General features: G+C 43.6%; 1 protein-coding gene across 2 annotated transcripts in view; it reads left to right on the top strand.

Moving 5' to 3' along the window:
• The window catches only part of GSK3B (glycogen synthase kinase 3 beta), a 146,746-nt gene extending 126,178 nt beyond the window's left edge, over positions 1-20,568 (top strand). The window contains exons 9-11 of one of the 2 annotated variants that reach the window (XR_011152026.1): positions 5,020-5,206; positions 10,264-10,539; positions 10,834-10,921. Coding sequence is in view for 1 of the 2 variants with exons in the window: in XM_069021108.1 (XP_068877209.1) it covers positions 5,020-5,206; positions 10,834-10,932; positions 18,039-18,106 (354 nt within the window). In the remaining variant the exon portion in view is untranslated. Of the gene's footprint in view, positions 1-5,019; positions 5,207-10,263; positions 10,540-10,833; positions 10,933-18,038 lie in introns of those variants that run through there. The other variant, XM_069021108.1, reaches the window with a different exon arrangement.
• Positions 20,569-22,823: the final 2,255 nt, after the last annotated feature.

The following is a 22,823-nucleotide window of genomic DNA, read 5'->3' as shown; positions in this document are numbered from 1 at the left end:
AGCAACAGATGTCATTTTCATAAGCCTCTGCTCTCTTAGGGAGCACAGCATGCGGGCAGTATTCAGAATCTGCATGCAAAATGCACAGTGGTTGATGGCATGAAATCATATCTTTTAATACACACTGGCTAGAAGAGCACCTTGGTGTCACATTGTGAAGCTTTGGCTTTGGGGCTTAATTACACCAAGACGATGGAGCTCGTGTTGTGCATGGAAAGTTTGTTTGAGGAATGTCAATGAACTGAAAGTCAGAGCAACCATTCTGTTAAAACAATACTTAGCTCTTGCCCCATGTGGTTTTATTTGAGAGCTGAATGCTGATGTGAGTGAAGTGAAATAGGAGAATTCTGTGCTTTCCATCCTTTTTCTTTCGTCTTTCCATATGTGCAGAAAAATAAAATTCAGAAGGGGTGTAAACTCCCCTACACTGGTAGGAGCTATTTCAAATTAGTAAGATAAAATGTGACCACTCTGCTAGTGCACAAAGCCTTGATCTGAACTGAAGTCTCTTGGGGATGAGAGCCATGTAGCGCACCAGAGACATTTAAGCCTGACAATAGTTTTTGAAATGTTGAAGAAGGTGGTAGTTTCAGAAAAAGGAAGGGGGAGTGACATAAAAAAATTTGCATTGATATCAGTTAAACATAAGAAGGAGAGAGCAGTGTATCAGGCCTTGCTGACTCGCTCTTACAGTCTGTCGGTATTTAAACATCACCAGCATGCCTGAACAAAGAAACAACTCGCACTGGTCCCTCAGCTTTTTGGTGAGGTATAGATTTATTGGGATCTGAAAGGGGGAGGGAAAAACCAACAAAAGCACCAAAAGCTGTGGCTTTGGATGAGTCAGCATTTCCATTTGACATGATCATCCAGAGATTTTTGTAACTCATCCAAAAAAATCCCAAAGAAAAAAAACAGCAACCTGGGTCTCAGCCTGAAATTCATTTGCTTTGCAGAAACAAGAGGTTTTGAGTTATTCAAGTGCAAATTTTTCTTGAAGAATATTGTATGTAAAGCCTTTTTTTGCATTTGTTTATCTCCAAAACAGGTTCATTTTTTAAAATGAAAACTTGAGCCTTCGGTCCCTCCTGTGGACAAATAGCCTTACACAAGGTCTTGTTTCATTTTATAAAAATGAATTGCTGCGCCGGTGGGGTAGTATTTGATTGCTTTAAAAGTTCCTGTCAGTGTTTTATTTTTGGTTTTTATTTTGTTTGTGGACTTGCTGTGCCTTTTGCCCGGCCGTATTTAGTCTGCATACTAAATGTCAGTCTACCCAAACACTTTGTGCACTTAGCTTTTTTTCCTTTTTTTTTCCTTTCTCTTTTTTCTTTCTTTTTTTTTTCTTTTTTTTTTTTTTCTTTTGCTTTCACCCAAATGTATTTTAGACCGAGACAGACTTTGCTCCGATGGGCCGGATTTTAGTCCGTGCACTAAATTTTAGTCCGCAGACTAAAAATAATCCGCGGATTATTTACTAAATTGATTCCCTCACTGAGAACTACAGAGATTTTAAACTCCTGCTGAGATGTAGGTGCAAGGGGCTTCACGGCTCACAAGTCCCACTGTCTGTCCATCCTCCTGCCCCTTCCCACCACGGAGCATCAGCCCAGCATTGCCTTGGCATCGGTGCCCCGTGGCATGGAAGTGCTTGTGTAGCCATTGCCATGGGCAGCAGCTGCTTGTGTAGTTCTCGGTGGGTGAATCAGGCAGCTTTCCCGGTGGAACTTTGCTGAATGGGAAGAGCTGAAAGACCGTAGAGGGCTTTGCTTTTATTTCTTAGGGCGTTATTCAAAAGGGAGGCGGGAGGGGACAAATTGAGGAGAAAAAAAATTTGTTAAATAACGGGTGCGACGGGTATGAGGGGGAATAAACCCGCAATAGAGAGAAATTCAGTCCATACCCGCACTCCTGAGGTGGTACGTCCAGTTCCTGAAGAATCCTAAAGAGATAATGCCAGCAAACAAAATCCAGTGGAGGGGGATGTCAATCCAAAATGGAGAATAATCCGCGGCGGCCTGAGGTACTCGTAGTGCACACAAATTAAAAGTATCCAAATTTAAAGTACAGATCTCGGATTTTTACTTTGTCTTCAGCACAAATTACAAATTGCTAGGGATTTGGGTTTTTTTGAGAAAAACCCAAAACCATCCAAAAGTTTACATTGTGTGTCTGGGACAGATTTACAAGTGGGATGCATCTTTGTAGACAAACTAATCTGGCCACTTGGTTCTGTGGACATTTATATCCAGGACCAAGGACTGAAAATTCTTTATTACGGGAATTTCGATTACCCTTTTAGTTCAAGTTAGAGTTTTGATTTCAATTTTTTTTATTTTTTTAGTAAATGCACTGGCATTGGAACATAAATTTCATATAGAAATGTTTCTATACTATGCCTCACCATTGCACAATCGATTTTTTTTTTGGCATACACTGTGGTGAAGTTGGACTTGCTGCTATGGAGACTGATGTTTAAAGTTTCTAATTGTATAAACATTTACTATGTCCCCCACACCATGGATTTCTTATAATATTGGCTATATTTTTCCTTGCTGGACTATTCTCTTTTGGATTGACTCCCCCTGTTTGGATTATTTCACTGCATTATCATCTTTAGGACTCGTCAGGAACAGGACATTTCACCTCAGGAGTACGGGTATGTACTTAAACATTTTTTCAAATTACTAGGCCTAGCCTTGAAAAAAAAGGAGAGAAATGCTAGAAGTGGAATAATTGAGTTCAAACTTCATCCTCGAGGCAGCAGCCAGGCCAATGTCATAACACAAAGTGATAGAGATTAGATGGGCACAGACCTGTAACTTGCTTCATGTGTTAGTCACCACTTGTTGCAGGGAAAGGCCATGTGAGGCCTCCTAGTATATATATTTATTTTTATTTTCTTCTCCTTCCTGGTTTGAAGCAGTTAGGGCAGACTTTGGGAACTGCCTACCCCAAATGACTAATTCCAGATCCAAAGGGAGGCTGAGAAGTTCATAACAGGGTTTAGAAAACATGTTAGGGTTTCAAGGACTTGAAAATGAGGAGTTTCAGTGGACAAGCAAGTACTCCTTTTACATATGTCAGATTTGTGACTGTCTGCCTAGTAATTTTCTCAATATAAGCGCTTGTCATCTTTACCTTAAGAAAATAAAATGGTTTTCTTTTTAAAAATATGTATAGTGGCTGATATGTGAGCTGTAGTGAGGGGAAAAACACAGCTGAGAGTGAAGTACTAGTTGCAAGCTGTGATAAATCAAGCCTGTTAAAATATCACTGTGAAGGTGCATGAGGGAGACCTCAGTAGTTTTACCTCATATTAAATACAGAACAACTTCACTTCTGTGGGTTTACCTCAAGACATACTCATTTGTGCTACTTACTGTGGGGAGGTGGGGGAAGCCACAAGGTTTTTTTTTTAACTGGAGACAGTCTTGGATTTTGTTCCGGTCAGGCTGTGACTTGGGAGTAATAATTGCATCCACTGTGTGCTGTGGTCAGCAATCCAAGCTCCGCAGGCAGTGGGCACAAAGCAGCTTCTGCTGCCTCTTCAGGTGACCCTGCACTGGTGACACAGTGGTCAGTAGAGGTTCTCTGCCAGCAGTGTTAAGCTACAGCCTTTCTTTTTGTCATTGTAGGCCTCGTGTGAAAACTTTTTCAGTTTGTTTTGCAATAACCTGGTAGTAGGAATAAAGTCAGCTCTTCATGTCCATTGCTCCTTGACTCTCCAAGTCAGGATTCCTTTGCCACACAAGTTAGTACAGCACACACTGCAGCCAACCCAGTGCTGCTGGCCCAGCTGGGTACCAAGGGCAGGAAATTTCAGTCCCTGCAGAACTTGGTTTTTGTGTTTGATTCTCATGCAAGAGAGCATATATACCTGGTTTAAAACCTACTAAAGGAGTGCCTGTGCAAGTTTCTCATCTGTGATTAACTAGCATGTCATGCACTGATATTTATTTTCATTTCTATTTTTAAATTTTTTAATTTTTTTTTTATTTCCTTGGTGCTGTGTGGCTTGAGTTCACTGGCACTGGTGCAAAGGCATTTTGGATTATCTCAATTTTTACCAAAAATGCTGGCATCAGAACTTAACACTCGCACCCACCCTGCTGCCTTTACCCCAGGCTGTGTTTTACCTGCAACATAGCAAGAGACAAGTGTTTGAGGAGGCCATCCGGGTCATGTACATGATTAACTCCTATTTTGCTTATAATGTAATGAGAAAGGAGAGTGCAATTAGCAGTGGGTAGAACCATTTTTAGATGTTTAAAACAAAGCTGCTTTTTGTAATCACTCAAAGTAAAAATCTTTTAGACTAAAATAGTTGGTTTTCTTGATGCAATTTTCAGCTGTCCTTACAAATACCAAATGTGCAGGAATTATCCCTATAAACTTATGGGAGTAGCTTGCCAGAATAAGGTCACAGAAGGAGTAACTTGCAAATTGGAGCTAGACATTTCCTGCACCCCACCCGTGCTTTCCTTGTTGTTCTCCAAAGCTGAACAGCAGCCTCCATAGCAACAGTCTGACCTGCCTGCCTGCAAAAGTCGGTGTTAGTAAGACTTCCTTCACTAGCCAGAAAAAACCCAACCCAAAACTGTAGCGGGGCTTTATTATATTTTTACATTCAGTGACTCCTGCTCATGTGAACCCTCTTCCCCACCTTCACTCCACCCCATATGCATGGCTGGTAGCACCTGTGTGTGTTTGTCATGATTTTTGAATGAGTTTCCCCTTCATTCTCAAAGTCGTTTTTCTGAGTGCGCTCTCATGAAGTCTCTTGCTGGCATTGCACCTTCACTCTCGTGCAAGGCGTTGCAATTAACCCTTTCTCAACCCCAGGAATGGATTTTCCCACACTTACTGCAGGACTTTGATTAGCACAAACCGCAAGTTTGTTCCAGCTTGCTGGGCAGTGAGAGGTTTAATTGCTCTGACTTGCTTCTGGTCAACAAAGAGACGAGACCTAGCCAGACAACCTGTTTCTCCTTGCTTGTTTTCTTGCTGTCCCCACAGGTCTTCCGGCCCCGCACTCCCCCCGAAGCAATTGCGCTATGTAGCCGCCTGCTGGAGTACACCCCCACCGCCCGCCTGACTCCCCTGGAGGCCTGCGCGCACTCTTTCTTCGATGAACTACGGGACCCAAACGTCAAGTTACCAAATGGGCGAGATAAACCTGCACTCTTCAACTTCACCACTCAAGGTAGCCTCAGAGCGTTGAAGGATCCCTTCTTTAGGAGGAAGCACTGGGATAAATGTTTGTTGTAATGCAGATGTTACTCCCTCGGAAGTAAAAATCTCTGAGTGGTACTAAGTTTATTAAGCAGTTGTATAACCAGTTGTCCATTTCAAAAAGAGAGGAAAGGGTCTGGAAGTTACAGGAGTTTCAGATTCCTGGTGCCTCCCATTCAGTTATGCTGAGGTACCGAGGGTGGTTGTTAACTGGATTGCATCAGGAAGGTTTACATTTGCAGCTCAGAGTCTGCAACCTGGCTGATGGTTTTGTGTGAAATACCACAATCAGTGGACCATGCAGGTTAGATTATCATTTAGAGATGGTCCTGCTTCTTCATACCTGAAACACCATAGCCAAGTAGTAATGCATGTTAGGTTTGGCAGGGAGGTTTGTGGTGTTGCTGCCCATTTCAGTTCTGGATGCAAGATAAATACAGATGCTTTACTGTCCAGATTTTATATGCTGTACAGTTCATCTGCATTACACTGACTCATTCATTTAGAAACTGTAAAATAAATGGACAGCTAACTTTCTTATTTGAAGCCAGGCTGGTATCAAAGTTTAAAACCATTCATCTATTTTTTTTTTCTACAGAAGTCAGAAATGTAAAACTGATATCCCCCCAGAATAGTTTTGCCTGCCAAGACAGAACATGTGAGAAGTATGGCATACAAATATGCTAGTAATTAATTTTGGAGCACTTTTTCTGTTGTTTTTTTTTTAAGTGATTAGCTGCCAACTCTCACCCTTTGAGCAAGAATAGTTCTGTTGAAAGTCTAAAGCACCTTTTGGCTCAATTAGCATCAATGTCATTTTTCATACTCTTTTAGTGTATGCTATGCCCCTCTGCCAAAATATGAAATAGCTCTCTCCTTCAACTTGTAAAGGCTTTTTATTTAAAAAAAAAAAAAAAAAAGGCATTTATGAAGCATAAACACATTAAAGTTGTCAAGTAAATAGCTTGTGCTTCCAGGTTACTGTCCTCTGTGCTGATTTCTGCATCTGTTGTTAGAAATTCAGTAGTTACAAGTCCTTCCTTTTACTCCTGGATTGCCTTTTGTTTTGCCCCTCTAAAGCCCTCTTCAGTAGCTGAAATAGTTTTGATCCCAGCATCTTAATACAGTTTCACCCTGTTCTTTCTGAAAGTATTGTTTCATGATGACATTAAGATTGAGCTTATCTACTACATGAAAACAAGGTTTTTAAAAGAGTTGGAAAGCTCTATAGAGAGTCAATTCAGAAATCTTTGGGGGAAAAACAAATGTATGTATTGGGAGTGTGTCCCTGGTTCCCCTCAGGTTATGTGGAAGCTGCTGGATAAGCTACCCTAATGCTCAAGCAAATCTAAAGCTCCTCTTTTGCCATCCTAAGGAGCTGATGTGCCCGCCCTCACACAGTGAGTCCTGGGAACGGTGAGAGAAAACAGTTCCTGTGGAGCAATTTCCTTAAGATATAAAAAACTAATTTCTGTCTGTCATTAACAGGTGCCAGTGTTACCATCTATAAGGGGAAGGCAGGACACAGGCTGGTCATTAATGCACATCCAAACAAGCTCTGTTGCAGGTGACCAGCCAAACTAAAAAAAAAACCCCAAACCAGAGTTGTTTTTAAATACCTAAATACATTGATTAGTACAGTGATTTTAAAAACTTCGTAGTTGATAAATGTACAGCAGTCCTGAGTATGAACTCAAGATACACAAGAAGCTTTTGCTCTTCCTGTGACTACTGTGCAATCATTGTTCTCTGGTCTTTACTGTGCAAGGTTCCATCAAACTGCCTGGTCCAGAGCAGAAGTCCCAGCTGGAAACATACCAGATCGTTAGATGGATAATGAGTCATATTAAGTCATCTATGGTAATTTAAAAAGTAATGAAAGACAATTGTATTTAAAATAGTGTTTGTTTTCAACAGGCAGCATTAAGTTCTAGAAGTGTTTTATTTGGCTGTATTCAGTTGCCTGAAACCCGTGAAGTAGGAGGTGACTGCAGAAGGCTTGAAGGCAAAACCTTTAGAAATTACAAGATAAATCTGACCATTAATACATTGGATTGATTTTCAAAAAGAAATTAAGCATTGTACCAAATCTGCTGACCTGAGCACTGATGCTGCTCAGATAGAGTCTAGAAAAAGAACAGTGAGGGTATATGGAAGATCAAGATCGTGGTCTTCGGCAGCCAGCTGTAGTTGTGGGGCATGTGGGTGCTTACTTTATTTTAGAGATTAAATCTGTTGAAGAGAGCATTATCTGGTCATTTGTGATGTCTTGCATGTAAGTTTCTCTTAATTTAAACAAATATTATATGCTAATTGGGTTTTGAAAAAAGTTATTTTGGCCAAGGAAGTATCTCTGCTAGCCAGAGCTGCAATTCAGTTAGGCTTTTAGACCTGCAAGACAGAAAGCAATTTTTCTCTTAGAAGCCAAATTTTCAAATAGTGTGTGAAATGAGTGCCATTTCCTAAACTACTTGTAACATGTCAGTGGTTTTGCTGGGTCACAAAAATTAATGTCACTCCATGTTGTCCATTAAAGGCTGTAAAATTCTCTCAGTGATTCAGCACTTAGGAATGGTTATCACACTTCTCGAAAATAAATTACTTTTTTATTGAAGGGGGGGTGCATTGGGGTTTTTTTTTGTTTATCTTTTTAAGGACCCTAGCCTGTGACCTTTAATTATTTTTTTTTAAGAGAGATATATATGTATATGTTTATGTATATATATAATGGAAAGTTTGTTATTGTGACCAAAAAAAACCATGATAAAGAATAATTTTTCCAGGGAATTCTTGGAGTGTTGATACATCAAGTATAATAATAGTGAAAAAGAACACTGCGCTGTTTCCCAACACTAGGCATTTTCTTGTGTTTGGGGAATGAAGGTGATCTGGTCTTCTAGTAAAACTGGACATTTTCATTCCTGCTCCTTCTTGGAGATGTTAACTGGCTGCAAATGGTATGATTTGATCAGCAGAAAGCCAAAGGTGTTCTCGCAGTTGATGTAGATGGGAGTTGGGTCTCATAAATGAATTGTGGTAGTTGCTCTGTTCACATTGTGATGTTGAAAACTTTGTCTGGATTGCCTTGACCACAATAGCTTCTTGCAGTTATATTGGTTGTAATTAACCCAACCTTTGAGCTGCACATTTGGTTTTGATAACCAGGCTACAGTTGAACACCCTGCCCAGATACTGTGGGGGAAATCACTAAGGACAGAGATTCTCAGTATTTCGCAGACTGCAGATAATCACAGGTACAGCTTTCTCCTCAGTATTGCCATGTTTCATCCTTATAGGTGGGATAGGTGCAAAAAAAATTATAGCAAAAATTCAAACAAGTTTGCAAGCGAAGCTGCTATTCAGCCAAGAGTCCACTTTACCTTGTTTATATCTTGTCTGAATTGACCTGCTTCTCCTAACTTCCAAGACATTCAGAGTATGCTGGATTTAAGAAACTTCACACCAAGAAAGATAATGTGAGGTTTGAGAAGGGAACAAGGTTGGTCTTCTAGTCTCTATAAAAGTTCTTTAAGGTAGCTTCATAGACATGGTTGCCCTTGCATTAAACACAACAAAAAGCAATTATTATTGCCATAATACATAAGGAGGTGTTCTGGCAACATTAGATGAGGGAGGAATGAGAAGGGGCTCAAAGTGCCCTTTGCAAGGGTGGTGTTCTGTCTGACCAAGTGGTTCTTTAGCTACAGCAACACCGACAGTCTATAGCTGCACCCTCAAGGCTCTGCATAGCACCGCAAGGTAGCAAGTGTCATGGGGTTTCCTTGTTGCTTTGGTTCTGCTTTTGTTTGGATCGCAGCCCTGTATTGTTTTGAGTGATGAGCAGAAAACAATGCAGGGGTGATAGAAACTTTCAAAAGAGCAAGGTAAAGAGTAGATTCCCAGTAATAACAGATTTGAGAAACAGATTTGGAAAAAGTACTAAGGGAGCAACATTTTCTAGCACAAAGCAGCTAATACCCAAGATAGTATTGAAGTATAGGTTTATAACTGGTGCTCCACTTGGATGCTTAAGGATTCATATTTCTTCAGTTTATTTTTCCATTTAAAATGGAGATTTACAAATTCTGCATAACATTATGAATATGAATTCTGAATTACTCCCACATGAATTAAAGATTTTGTATTTGTACAAGGACAGTGAGTACTGAGGCTTTTTAGAAGGACTAGCTAGATCTGCTTAGACCTGAATGGAGTATTACAGGATAGATTAGATGGGTTGCAGGTAATGTAGCAACCTGCCTGCATTCATAAGTGCTGAAACACAGTCTCAAAATGTGTAGTAATAAGAGGCTTGTAATCAGGGGAGTCTTCTGCCTCTTGCCCTCCCAGCAGTAACAAAGCTTAATGCAGCGGTTAGCAGAGAAAAAAAATGCACCACATGGACTACTGCTCCCTTTAGGCCTGAGTTTGAAGCTAGCATTAAAGAAAAGCAATAGCCTCTTAAAAATGAGCCCAAATAATTTGAGACTGTGTCCAAAACCCCCTTACTGATCCCATGCCATGATTTGGCTGGGTTTCTGTACAGCCTGTGCTATCTGGAGGTCTTGCGTAAAAAGCTGTCTGTTCTCCTGTTCTCATTTCTCCTCCAGATGACCTCCTGGAGCTCCAAAAGTCATCAGTCTCCTTCCATGAGGTGACTGTTCACATCCTTTTTACCGGATGTTGCTTTCTCAGGAGGCAGCCAGTCACTCCTGTTTCTGAAACAAACAGGACCTGTCTTGTCTCAGCTCAGTCCCACCTTCTGTGAGGCACTAGATTCTCTTGAAAGGGTGCCAGAAGATTGTCATTTGTTGGCAGTGTGTTGCCCTTAATCCTCCCACAGTTGGGGCTGTAAGATGCCTATTTCTCATTCTGATACACATTGAAGCTGTATTAGATTTGGAGCCTAAAAGACATGACTGTTTCTTCCCTGGTTAATGTCTTCAGACAGAATGATTGCATCATTTTGTTGTCCATTTAAATTGCCCAGCTGACCAATTTCCTTTGCCTTTCCCTGTCCTTTTAAAGGATATGTTACCTCTTCTTGGCCTCGCTCAAGGAGACTGCTGTGAGATTGGTCTTGGGTTCCTGGGTCCTTGAGAAAAAATGATGCTTGAGTGAGCCAAAGAACTAATCCCTGAAGCTCTTGGAGCAACTGTTGCAGCTGCTTGCTTGCAGAACCAGTGCCCAAAGCAGCGCCACTGTTATCAGCCTTCTCCCTGAGACTGATTGCAGGTGGGCTTGTGAAGAAGGGATCCTTCTCCAGTGCTCAGAAGGAAACAGCATTATCAGGCCATTGACAAGGTACAGGCTTGGCTGGTTCTTTGCTCACTCCCAAGCCACTGTCTTTCTCTAGGAAATTATTCCTTTGCCACTATCTGTAGTTTTGACAGTCTTGCTCCGGAGACTGCCTTGCTAACTATCGCTGTGGTTTCCTCTTGCTGGTTGGCAAAGAAGAAAATGTAACGTGACCTTGGGCTGTAAAGGCGTGTGTTTCACCTGAGGTGCCGTTACAAGGGGAAACCCTAGGAGCTGATCCTGCATGTGGGGCACTTTGTGAATGATGAGCTAACTCTGTTTGTTCCACCTCCCCTCCAGAACTGTCAAGTAACCCATCTCTGGCTTCGATCCTCATCCCTGCTCATGCCCGGAACCAAGCAGCTGCTTCAACCCCTACAAATGCTACAGCGGCCTCAGGTGAGAGAACATGCAACTGCCTGCCTCCCTCCCTCCCCACCCTTGCTCCCCCTGCCTGGGCACCTTCCCTCTGCTGAGGCCCATGAGCCACCTTGGCCCACAAAGTGAACAGGGAGGAAGGGGTTGTTTCAGTATCACCTGAACCTTGGTCTTGGTAGGTGGTCATTTTGGGTGCTAGCTTTGGTCACCAACCCAAATCCCAACCCAGGGAACTCAAACTCTGCTTTTGATTGCTTAGTTTGTTGGTCCTTCTCACTTGGACTTTCACTACTAAAATAAAAACGTCATTATCTCACCTGTTTTTTAGCAATCCTTGTGGATTGGTTTGCACCTCATTTCTGAGCTCTCAGCTGTCCTGAAATTAATACTGACCTGGCGTGTGAGTTTGTGATGCCTAGAAAGAGAAGAAACAGCTAGCTCAGTACATATGGCCTCTGTGTAGTGTAGATGGAGAGGATTTTTCCCTTAAGGCATTGGCATCTAAAAGTCTAGTTAGGGAGTTCAGCATGCTCACTGTCTCATCTAAGTAGTTGCAGTTGCTTCCTGCTGAGTTTGCTTGTGTCATCTTCAGGCACACAGCAGATGCTTTTGGGTTTTGGCCAGCAATGAGTGAATTTTTTGTTTGCCTCCCTGCTCTCTCAAGTTTGTCAGAAACCTTTTAAAATCTCGCCGTTGGCCTTTAGCCACTCCATATTGTATTCTGTTTCCAGTGAAAGCTTAAAAGCCTGGTAATACCAGTTGGGAGACTCCCAAAGAAATTCCCAGGTGCTGCAGCATGTGGCAGAGGTGATTCAGTACATGGCATTCTTCCTCTGAGTCAACCCTGAGTCAGCACACCAGAGGCTGTCTGGGGGCTTGGGCAACCAAAGGCAGCCTGCAAAACAGGTGTGCTTCCACATGTCCTGCGTGCACGTCAGCACCAGCCGACAAGGGCTGTCATCCCTTTTGTAGTGCAGGACACTTCCCTTGGTGTAGGATAGCTGATAAAGAGAAGACCTGATTAAAAAGCTGCTCTTGAAACATGCAGGAAAGCATTTGCTGGTTGATGTGCTGGACAGTTACCTGATATTTGATGCACTTGGTCCAGCCAGTGCTGTATAGAGAGCATTTTCATACTCTGGGACAGACGCACCCAGGTTTGAAAGATGAGACTTATCTCTGAAATTGCAGTAGCAGTAGATAAGAGACACAACTTGTACCATTTATGTGCTCTGAATTTAGGAGACAGCAAAACTGCTGCTTTCAAATTTAGTATGTTTGTTTCATACACTTGGTGGTGTTTTGCAAATAGTCATGTTCTCTGTTTCCCTCTTATGTGCATCTGTTGCTCAACAACAAGTGAGAAAACAGATAAAGTAGTAAAAGTGATTTAAAAACTACAAAATACAAACATGGAAAATTATTTGAAGCCTGTCTGAAAAATACTCTTTCACTTAATGTCCCCTTCATGCCTTTTAAGGAGTTCTCTCTGCCAAGACACAAGTCTGGAGGAATTAATGGGGTTAAGAAATCTGTTTTTGCTCAGCAGTTTTCAAGGGCTCATATAGGAGGAAAATGCATTAGGCCAAGTCCTAAGTATGAAGTATTAAAAAAAGAAAAAAGAAAAACAGCCAAAGCCAAAAGACCCCAACCCACCCCATATTATTGGTGTCAACGTTTTTAAAGCTTCTGTTTGCAAGCACTGCACTGAGGTGGGATATGACCTTCTATTTGTGGTTTAAAACCAAAAATAATATCCTTGCTGATTGGAAAGAAAATGTGAAATTAAGTTCAGTATTGGACAGCTTTGGATTTCTGCAGTTGGTCGCTTCTTACTCACATGGGTTTCTCACAGCTGGTGGTGGGAATGTCATCAGAGTTATGATGTTTAGGATTAGGTCCTGTTGATGTTATTTTAATCTGTTGTGCTTTGTATGCTGATGCAACACTTAGCAAGAGATTTTCATACAAGGCACCCCTTCTTTCTCTTGTACCCCCTGCACCTCCCGGAGCAGTAGACATTGAGTTCCTCAGTAACTGCTAAAGCAGTGTGGGAACAAATCTCCCACCTAACCCAGAATATCCTGATAGGCAGGAGACTTCTCTGCAAAATGTTTGCTTGTGTGACTAAGCAGTACAAGTTCAGAAACTGCTTTTCTGAGTGGTGATGATGCAGCAAAATGTAGCTCACAAAGCAATAAAGGGAAGAGCAAATATGTAACTGTAATTCACATTATTGGTGTGTAACTTGCGCCTCTCTCTAGCAAGCAGTGTTAAAAAACCACATTTGTTGTAAATTTCCTCTTCTCTTGAGGCAAAAAGCTGTATTTGCTCTACTAATGGAACCTGGCTTTGCAGTGGGAGTAGGTAGCCTTGCTGCTCTGGCATTAGCAAATTCTCCTAAACATTTATGATAAATTCTTTGACATAGTGGCATGTCTAAAGCAAAGTGGAGAAAAAGAAAGATGAGATTTTTTTGGCCCCTGCTTGAAATGATGTGCTAGCTTTCTGTGAATTATACTGTGAATTATACTGGCCATTGATTAAAAATGCCAGTGGAGTCATATTCCTGGGGATGGCTGGAGGAGGAAGAGGATGGTTTCATAGCTGTGCAGCCACAGCATCTGAGAGGGGAGCGTGCACACCAGGCTGAAGGCATATCTGCTTGCATGACTACCTTTTTCTTCCTGAATCAGCCAGCAGCAGTAGCTACCTCTCTGTTAGTCAGCATTAAGATGGGAAGAGCATAATTGCCATCTGCAGGGAAGTTGTACCAGCAGGGATTCTGGGGTCATCGTCTTAGGCATCCTGCTGTGTTGATCCCATGTAATCCCAAATGCAATGGTGTGCCTGAACTTTCAGCAACAAAACAGATTAGAGGTGGTGTTACCTGCCGTGTGTCGTCATTGAAAAACACCACAGTGCTCCATGAAATAAGATTTAGTGCATTTGTGGTATTCCCATTGAAGGAATTTTGGAAAACTTTAATTCCTTAAACAGGAGAAGACAGGTGACAGGCAAGCAATTCTTTCAGGCTTCCACAGGCTCAGAACAGGGATGAATCCATGACAAGAGAAATAAAACTTGCACATTTTGCCAGTTTTGCTCAGAGCCTGGATTTCTATGTCCATAGGCAGGCACAATAGGAAAACCAGGCTTTCCTCCTTCTTCCACTTGTCTCCTCAGCTCTCCTGTGAGGATTCCCAGGCCGGTGGTAGCTTTGTTTCTCTGTCTTTGCAGATGAGCAGCACAACCTGTCAGCATTACAAATGCACCCAGCTAATGCTGTCATCAGTGCTAATGGGCTTTCTCAGACTGAGCTGGCGTCTCTGTCACTCTCTGAACTGTAGCCCTGTCCTTCCCTTCCAGGAGGTTTTTAAGGAGTGTCACGTCCCCTCCAAGAAAGCTGAGGCACTCCTTAGAGGGAAAAGCTGAATTGGAGGAAGTTCTCTATAATGATGAGAGATGCTTTTGCCCTCTGTTCGAAAGAACTTTGGGAAGCAGCTGGCATTTAAACCCTGATGACACTTCTTTGCCTGCACAGGAAGAGGTGTCAGGCAGTGGTTCAGGACAAAGAGGCTGCCCTGAACTTGAGCCGGGCACTTGTCTGTCCTGTGCCACAAAGCTGCATGCCAGCTCCTAGCTGTGCTACCCAGCAGGGCTTTGCTGTCCTCTGTCAGCATTGCTGAGGGCCTGGATTTCCTTCTCTTATGCCCAAATACTGATTTTTCATGGTGAGAAGTGAATGTCCAGAGAACCTCATACTCCAGTTGTGCTCTTTTTCTGGTGCTTCAGTAAAGAGATGCTGGAACAAGTCCCTCTTTGTTCCTCAAATGTCCTGTTGATGCAGAGTCAACAAATGAGATGAAATGTTAAAATACTGCATTTTCTTGCAGGCTGGGAGCCTGAGCAGCCTTAGCTTGCTCTGCACTCAGTCCCAGCCTGGGGGGACTTATATATATTGTTGTGAAAAGCCCCAAGAAAATGTTCTTGGCCTGCATCACCTGATTTATTTTCTTTTAACATGTGGCACATATATTTCTCAGGAACTCCCCTGTTACAGTGATGATAGAAAAGGAGCATATGTTACATTAAGTAGCTCCATCCCCTCCTCTTTTTTTCTTTATCTCTATGTAGTAGCAATATAATGATAACAATTTCAGCCTCTGCTGTCTTCAGGAAATGGAGATCAAAAGACGCATTTCATTTCAGCAAATGAAATACAAGCACTTTTTGTACACATACAGAGAAGTCCTCTGCCAACAGTATAGACTCCAGCTGGACTGCTTGCATCAGGCACTGCCAGCAGATGTTGCGTTAACTGCAGTTTATCCATACTTGAAAATTAATCTACAACAGGCATAGTGAGAGTTTAAAGTGTGGAAACTATTATCTGGCTGGCTGGGTCACTCTTGATTTCTGTGGTCTTTTTTGGTCTGCGTGCATGTGGGATTTGGGAATTGCTCCTTCAGGAAAATTCTCCACGTAGGAGGGCGTCTCTCTCCTGCAAGGCCAGCTTCCCACATAACATTGGTACTGTCGTCATGCTGCCTTGGTGCGTTAATTGCATGAGCTTTTTTTTTTGCCATGGTGGTCATTCCTTTGTGAGGGAGGGGATGCAATTAATTTGGGGTGAGATGAAAGGGAATGAGAAACTCCCAGGGCAGTCATCTGGCATCCTCTGCCCACAGGATGATTTGTCTTTCTTCCCACACATTCCTTGCAGCATTTCCTTTTCAAATAGGCATCACCTTCTCTTCCCACTTGTCAGTTGTGTTTCTGGATGCTGCTGATTGTTTGATTTTCTATTTTTGTCACTGTTGTTGATGTTACTTTATTTGTGACTCAGAAAGTGCTGCCCATTTCTGGCTGGCATGTGTGGTGTGATTGACAGGCTGGAGGGAGGGAACGCCATCCAGAGGGACCTTGGCAGGCTTGAGGGGGATCTGTGCAAAACTCACCAAGTTCAACGGGACCAAGAGCAAGGTCCTGCCCCTGGGTCAAGGCACCTCAGGCCCAAATACAGGCTGGGCAGAGAATGGATTCAGAGCAGGCCTGAGGAGGATTTGAGGGTGTTGGTTGATGAAAGGTTGGACATGAGTTGACAACGTGCACTTCCAGTCCAGAAAGCCAAATGTATCCTGGCCTGTATCAAAAGCAGCATGGGCAGCAGGTCAGTAGAGGTGATTCTGCCCCTCAACTATGGTCTGTGACACCCCATCTGAAGTGCTGTGCCCAGCTCTGGGGCCGCCAGCATAAGGATGTGAACCTGCTGGAGCGAGGAAGGTGGTTATCAGGGCCTGGAGCACCTCTCCAGGTGAGAGTTGGGGCTGTTCAGCCCAGAGAAGAGTAGACTCTGGGAAAACCACATAGCAAACTTCCAGGACCTAAAAGGGGCCTACAGGAGAGCCAGAGAGGGACTTTTTACAAGGGCATGAAGGGATAGGACAGGGGGAAATGGGTTCACACTGAAACAGAGTAGGTTAAGATTAGATAATAGGAAGAAATTCTTTACTGTGAGAGTGGTGAGGCACTGGCACAGGTTGCCCAGAAAAGTTGTGGCTGCTCCTGGAAGTGTTTAAGGCCAGGCTGGATGGGGCTTTGAGAAATCTGTTGTAGTGGGAGGTGTCCCTGGCCGTGGCAGGGAAGTTGGAACTGGATGTCCTTTAAGGTCCCTTCCAACCCAAAGCAGTCCATGGTTCATCAGTTCATTGCCTTTGGTTGTGGCTGTGGTCAGGTCAGCGTGGCTGTAGAGCATTGCCCAGCCGCGTTGCCTCGCGAGCTCCTCCGTGATGGAGAGATGTTACTCCGCACGCACCACCCACCAGAGTATTTTGTCATGTTCAGTATTCCTGCTGCTCACACAGCCCTTCAGGCTGAGGTCACCAAATCTGTTCTTTCTTTTTATAAACCCTTTCCATGTGTCTTTTCAAATACACTGTTTGCCCAGTCTGCCCTCTTCTGTACCGAGATAATAAGTCTTTCTGATGTTTTTTCCTGTTGCAGTATCAATAGCTTTGCAGTTAACCTTACTTAAATTAAGTGGGCGAAATGCATGATGGTCTCTTGGGGAAAACCTCATTTAATATCTTTTTCCCATCCTGTATTTTATGCGTTTAGGTGTTCACCCACTTACCTATAAGTATCTCACAGTCTTTGTGACCTGGCTAACTAGATATTGTATGGAATGGTTCCAGGTGAAATTGGTGCGTTTTTTCCCCTACCAACTTTTCTAATACTAGGAATATTTTTTTAAGAGGAAATACCTGATGCATACGGCCTATGAGAACACAATTACAATGAATTTCCTTTTGGTATTTCTTCGCAAAACCTCTGTTTTCTTAGAAGGCACTTTGACACATGCCCTTGATCCTGTGACTTGTCTCTCTGTGAAGCACTGTCCCTCCCTGAGAAGAGGTGTTGGAAGCATTTACTGCAGAGATCCAATCCTCTAACATGTCATGTGCTTGCATAAACCTCATTACTGGCTTCAGGCCTTGATGTTAATCTGCTTCAGCAGTTCAGAGGGTGGCAGATCCAACTTGGGTTGAGCAACACAGAGTACAGCAGCAGACTTGAAAGACTTTCTGAGGCAACAAGTGCATGAATTGCACATTGGCACACCAGCTGTTTCTGACAGGGGAGTGGGCTTGTCACGTTCCTTGTCTGCGCTCATTCACACAACTAACAGGCAGATTTTATAAGAAGGACTAACATGTGAAACTTCAGCACCAGTGTGAAACCTTGTAGTGGCCACAGACACTCACTGTGTTGGCTTTGGCCATGTCTCTGTGCCTTGTCCTGCAGTTACAGTTCCGGGATGTAACACGGGTGACTGCTCTCTGCGCAGCCAGTGTTACAAACTGCAAAACCTGCTGGAGCCCAGCCCTCAGCGCTCCAGGTTGCCCTTATCCTGCTTAAAGACCGTCTTCCCACTTTCCCCAGATTGGATTGTTCCATCTGCACACCCTGAAGTCAGGAGAGCATCCTAACCAAACACCATCTTGGTGGGAATTGTGGGTTTCCCCATGTGGAGAATGTCATAGCTGTTGTTTCCAATTTGTCTCTGTTTTGGAGGGTAATGCTGGTTGTTTTTTCTCTCTCCCCTTCTCGTCTGTTGTTTGCAGATGTTAACGCAGGAGAACGAGTTCAGACCAATAGTGTAGCTACAGCATCAGCCTCCAACTCCACCTGAACCAGTACCAAGCAGCCAGCTGCACAGGAAAAATCACCAGTAATTTGAGTCTTGCTCAGCAACACTGGTCACATTTGGAAAGAAAATTAAAAAGAGGAAAAAAAAAATCCAACAAAACAACAAACCAACCAACCTGTTCATTTTAGTGTTCAATTTTTTATTATTATTATTGTTGTTCTTATTTAACCTTGTAAAATATCTATAAATACAAACCAGTTTCATTGTATTCTCACTCTGCAGGGTGTCCGGGGCAGGGGACTAGGTGGGGGGAGGAGGGAAAGCGGAGCAATACAACACACCAATGTCTCCCCTCGACAATCTCTTCATGTTGGAAGTTTGCTGTTGTGTACTTCAGAAGCAGGACTCTTGCCTCATACCCCCTTCCACAACAGAAAGAAGGAAAAAAACAAAACAAACAAACCCCAAACTTCATTCTCTGCTGAAGTTTTTTTTTTTTTTTTACCCTCTTTTTTTATTTTCTTTTTAAGTGAAGTTTTGGACTTTGATGTAGTGCACAGCTTGAATTTGGTCGGGAGCTTAGCAGGGGTCATTCAACAGAGCTCAGCGTTTCTTGTCAGCAAATCCATATCCCAGGTTATCTGAAGAACTGCCCTGGCTTGGCATGGGGAGCAGGCGACGTGGTAGGAAAATAGGTTGCCATGGGGTGGGGGGGAGGGTTTGCCGTGTGTCTAAGGCTTGAACCGCTAGCGGAAGCCTTTCATCTTAAAAATCAGTGCTAGTGATGAGGAAATCTGCAGCTTCATGTGGGAAAAGTCTTGCCCGAGTGAGTGATATATAATATAATACACACACATGCACGAACAGCAGCGGTCGGCTCTGCCGAGGCATCCCCTTTGCCCAGCCGGAGCTCCTGCTTCCCGTGTCTCGGGCCGGCTCCCAGCTTCAGCAGAGAAGAGCGGACGAACAAAATCCTCGGCAGGGGCAGGGGCCCAGCTGGTAGATGGATGTTAAGGGACTTTTTGGGAAGTGGCCACTGTGAAAGTGTGTTTGGTTGGGTTTTTTCTCTCCCCATCCCTCCTTGGCTCTTGGTTTGAACAGGCTTCCCTTTCCTAAGGTGCATACAGGAAAAGGACACCAGGGTTTATAATGTGAACTGTAAAAGGCTACTGGTTTATTTTGTAATACTTTCTTTTTTAACTGCAGTTTTAACTTGCAGGATGCCACATTCTCCGATAGTTCTGATTTTAAGTCCACAGCTAGAATCTGTATTTAATTACATCTTTTTTAACCTCTTGCTTTTTCTTCTTTTTTTTGATCTCTATTTATTGATGCGTGTTGCCACGTCACCATTATGTTTTTACATTGGTAGAATATTAAAATACACATCCGAATGCTCTTGACGGTAATTTGTACCTGCTGACTTGTAGGAAAGCTGGCTCTATATGAGTGTGTGTGTATATATATTATATAAATATATACATGTATACATAGATACAATACTGCTTTTTTTATTTTGTCTACGATCTCGAATCAGTCTGACTGAAGCGTGAGGTGAATGCTTGTTCTAGTCCATCAGTTCAGGGTCCAGGCTTCCTCCCTGCGACGGCGTGTGGTGCGAGCATCCACGTCTCTCTTCCTGAAGTCAAAGCAATATTCCTTGCAAAAGGGTCAGGTGAGCAGCCGGATGCAGCCCCGGCACGGAAACGAGACTTTTGGAGACCTGATCTTGTGGTAGGCTTGCAGTTGGTGTCCGCTCCAGCCTTATCCTTCTTCAGAGAAACTGTAGTCGCCTTTGGTGCTTACCGAGCCGTTCCTCGACCTGCGGATCTCTAAGGCAAGCAGTTGCTTTTCGGGAGCACGCGGAACCTTCGTGTGGCCCGGGGAACCGGCAGTAGCGGCTTTGGAAGCTCAGCCGCCGCAGGGGCGGCAGGGGCCTGGGCACGAGCTCGGTGTGTTTCTTCTTGTACCTTTTATGCTGTTGACGTGGGATTTTTTGGAAACTGTCTCTTAGCAGCCCCGGAACTGATAAAAGCTCTGCCCTCTCCCTCCTGCCTGGCACGCGGTGGGTTTGGGGAGGCAGGAGCTGATTGAAGAGGTGAGTGACCACCTACCGTGAAACCGATAAACCCTCATGTTATACCCCTCGGCGATTTGCTGTTGGGCACACACACAAAAAAAAAAGGTTTTAAAGCTTTTTTGCATTCTGGCTGGCTGCAAAGGAAAGCACACCCACGTTGAGAAACAGAAGGCTTTCCAAATCCTTACCTGCAACTTAATAGAAAGGGCTGAAGAGCGTCTTAACGCATGCGCTCTGCTAGTCAGTGTCCTGAAAGGTAAGTGAAGGGGCTTGGTTGACCCAGTGATCCAAATCCATGCAGGAGACTCAAAAAGTAGGACAGTGGCAGGGTATGGATCTGCTGTATAGACAAGACTGCTGAAGCATTGGCCACAGATGCTGTTACTTGGAGGCAGTAAATTACTGAGTCTTTAAAAAAAAAAAAGTAATAAAAATATCGAAGAAAACTTGCTGCTTGTGCCAGGACACGTGGCTTTTCTTTTTCATTTTTTTGTTAAAGACTGGCAGAGGGGAGTTCAGAGCGTTTCTCTCTGGTTTTGTGACTGTGCTGGCGTCTGTGTGTGTCTCGTGTGTGTGTTAGGCGGGGGGGAGGGTCAGGGGTGCCCCTCTGGTTTTATTTCTGTTTTCAAGGATCATAACAGGATCACACACTCTTTTATACAAGTTAGATCCAGGTCTTTGAACAACCTTTTTTTGTAAATAAGAAAAAAAAAAGAAAAAAAACACAGAAAAATAACAACAAAAAACAAAGCTCCTCACCAAATTCAAGCTTGTACATTATCATTATTTTTGGTTGTTTCTGAATTATGAGTTTTATTGCTTTGTATGTAAATATGTGGACCCAGGAACTGTTATTAATGAGCAAAAAGTTACCGTTCAGGGCAGTGATTCTGTTTAATAATCAGACAAAATGTAGACGAGCTTTTTAAAGCCATATAGTTTTAACTCTGTACAGTAGGTACCGGCCTGTATTATTGTAACAATAACTCTAGCGATGTATAGTGTATCTATATAGTTTGGAGTGCCTTCGCTTCCATGATTTTTTGAATTTTATTTCCCTTTTATTTTTTTCTCCTCCTTCTTTATTAACGATGTTTCCTGCCCCAAACCCACATCTTTGCTCCCCCCTCCCTGCCCCGCTTTCTAACTCTTTGAGTGCTGTAAGGTTTCAGTGATACCCTGATCAGTAGTGGAACAAAAAGAAACCGTCTCCACCGTCATTTACTTCATTGGAGCCGTGGCTTTGTTCTGGAAGTCTCCAAGGTGCCCTCCCTGCCCTCTGCTCCCCCCGCTAGCAGCAGCTGATTTCTTTCCGACCCTTGCCCTAGCAGCCCGGTTAGACTTTGCTTGTCTCTCCCCTCAACCCTGCACCCAGGAGCCATCTGGGCAGCAGCAGCTCCCAGGAGGCTTGGCCTTTCCACCCTCCCTGTGGCTGTGCCGGGGGCAGCAGCGAGCGGAAGGGGCCCCCAGGGAGGGAAATCCTCACATCCCGCAGGGTTGCTGCGCTCACAGCCATTTGGCTGCGGTGGGAGCGGGGGCATCGCTGTAGGAGACTGCGGTGGTTTTTTCTGCCGGGAGGACTTTCTGTTCCCTTTCTTCTCCCTATTTTTCCCCCACATCCCTCCCCAAAGTCACTTTTGTTTTCTTGAGATAAGTTTAACATGACTCTTAATTTCTTGTGCCCAGCACGAAGGCCTTGTTTCTAAAACTAGTTTGCTTGTGTTTTACTACCTTGTTAGTATTCCACATAAGATTGTCTTGAATGGGAAAACACGTAACTCTTTACCAAACCAAAGGTTGCTGTTTTATTTCGAAGCATCTCGTGTTCATTCCAGTGAAGCAGAGGCTGCACTTTCTTTCTGGTGACACGAAGGTCAGTGATGCCAAGCTGTTGGCGACAGTCTGCTCAGAGCTGTCCCTCTCTTCTTTTACTCTCTTTCGGGCTTCTTTTTTAACCCAGTGTGGTCTTGATGTGTCCTTTACGTCAGCCCTGCTGTTAGTGGGTCCCCGAGCCGGGCTGGATCGCAGTCTGTCTCCCCTGATGGACACTCAATTAAGACACTGGTGTTCTTTACTATTAAACTCATCTACCTTGCTAGGGAAAAAAGAAAAAAATTACCTGGAAAAGAAAATTGACTGGTAGAAGATCCCTGAACACTCTGTCCCCTTATTTCGAAGCCAAGCTTTACCCAAAATAATGGCAGGTGCCTGCGACTTGCAACCTAAAATTCCCCCCGGTTTTCAGTACTTGGAAAAGCAGAAGTCAAGCAGCCTGTCAGACTCGTACTCCTGTACTAGGAACCTCAGCCACCGCGGAGAAAAAGGAAAAGCCGATGAGGAAAAGCACAGTAGGGTATTCGGTCCGGGCTCTGCCTTCCGGAGATGCCAGCGGGTACCCCTGGGGTGGCAGCTGATTTCCACGGGGCTCTCGGCCGGTTCTGGTCGTAGTTGGCTTCGTTTTGCAACACTGCAATAATGGCAAAACGACAGGAAAGGAAAACAGTACCTAAGGGGTTAGCTCGAGAAAAGTAGCTTCCTTGTGTTGGTCTTTCTCAATTTATTTTTAATATATATATATAAAATATATTTATATATATATAATTTGCTTGCCTGTAAAATTTGCGTTCATTAATGTGTTGCTGATGGATCACTTGGGCCTGTACACACCAATTAGCGTGA

Source organism: Aphelocoma coerulescens, chromosome 1 (assembly GCF_041296385.1).
Source record: "Aphelocoma coerulescens isolate FSJ_1873_10779 chromosome 1, UR_Acoe_1.0, whole genome shotgun sequence".
NCBI classification, from domain to species: Eukaryota; Metazoa; Chordata; class Aves; order Passeriformes; family Corvidae; genus Aphelocoma; species Aphelocoma coerulescens.
The sequence above is the reverse complement of the archived record's forward strand: the minus strand, read 5'-3'. Positions and strand labels throughout refer to the sequence as shown.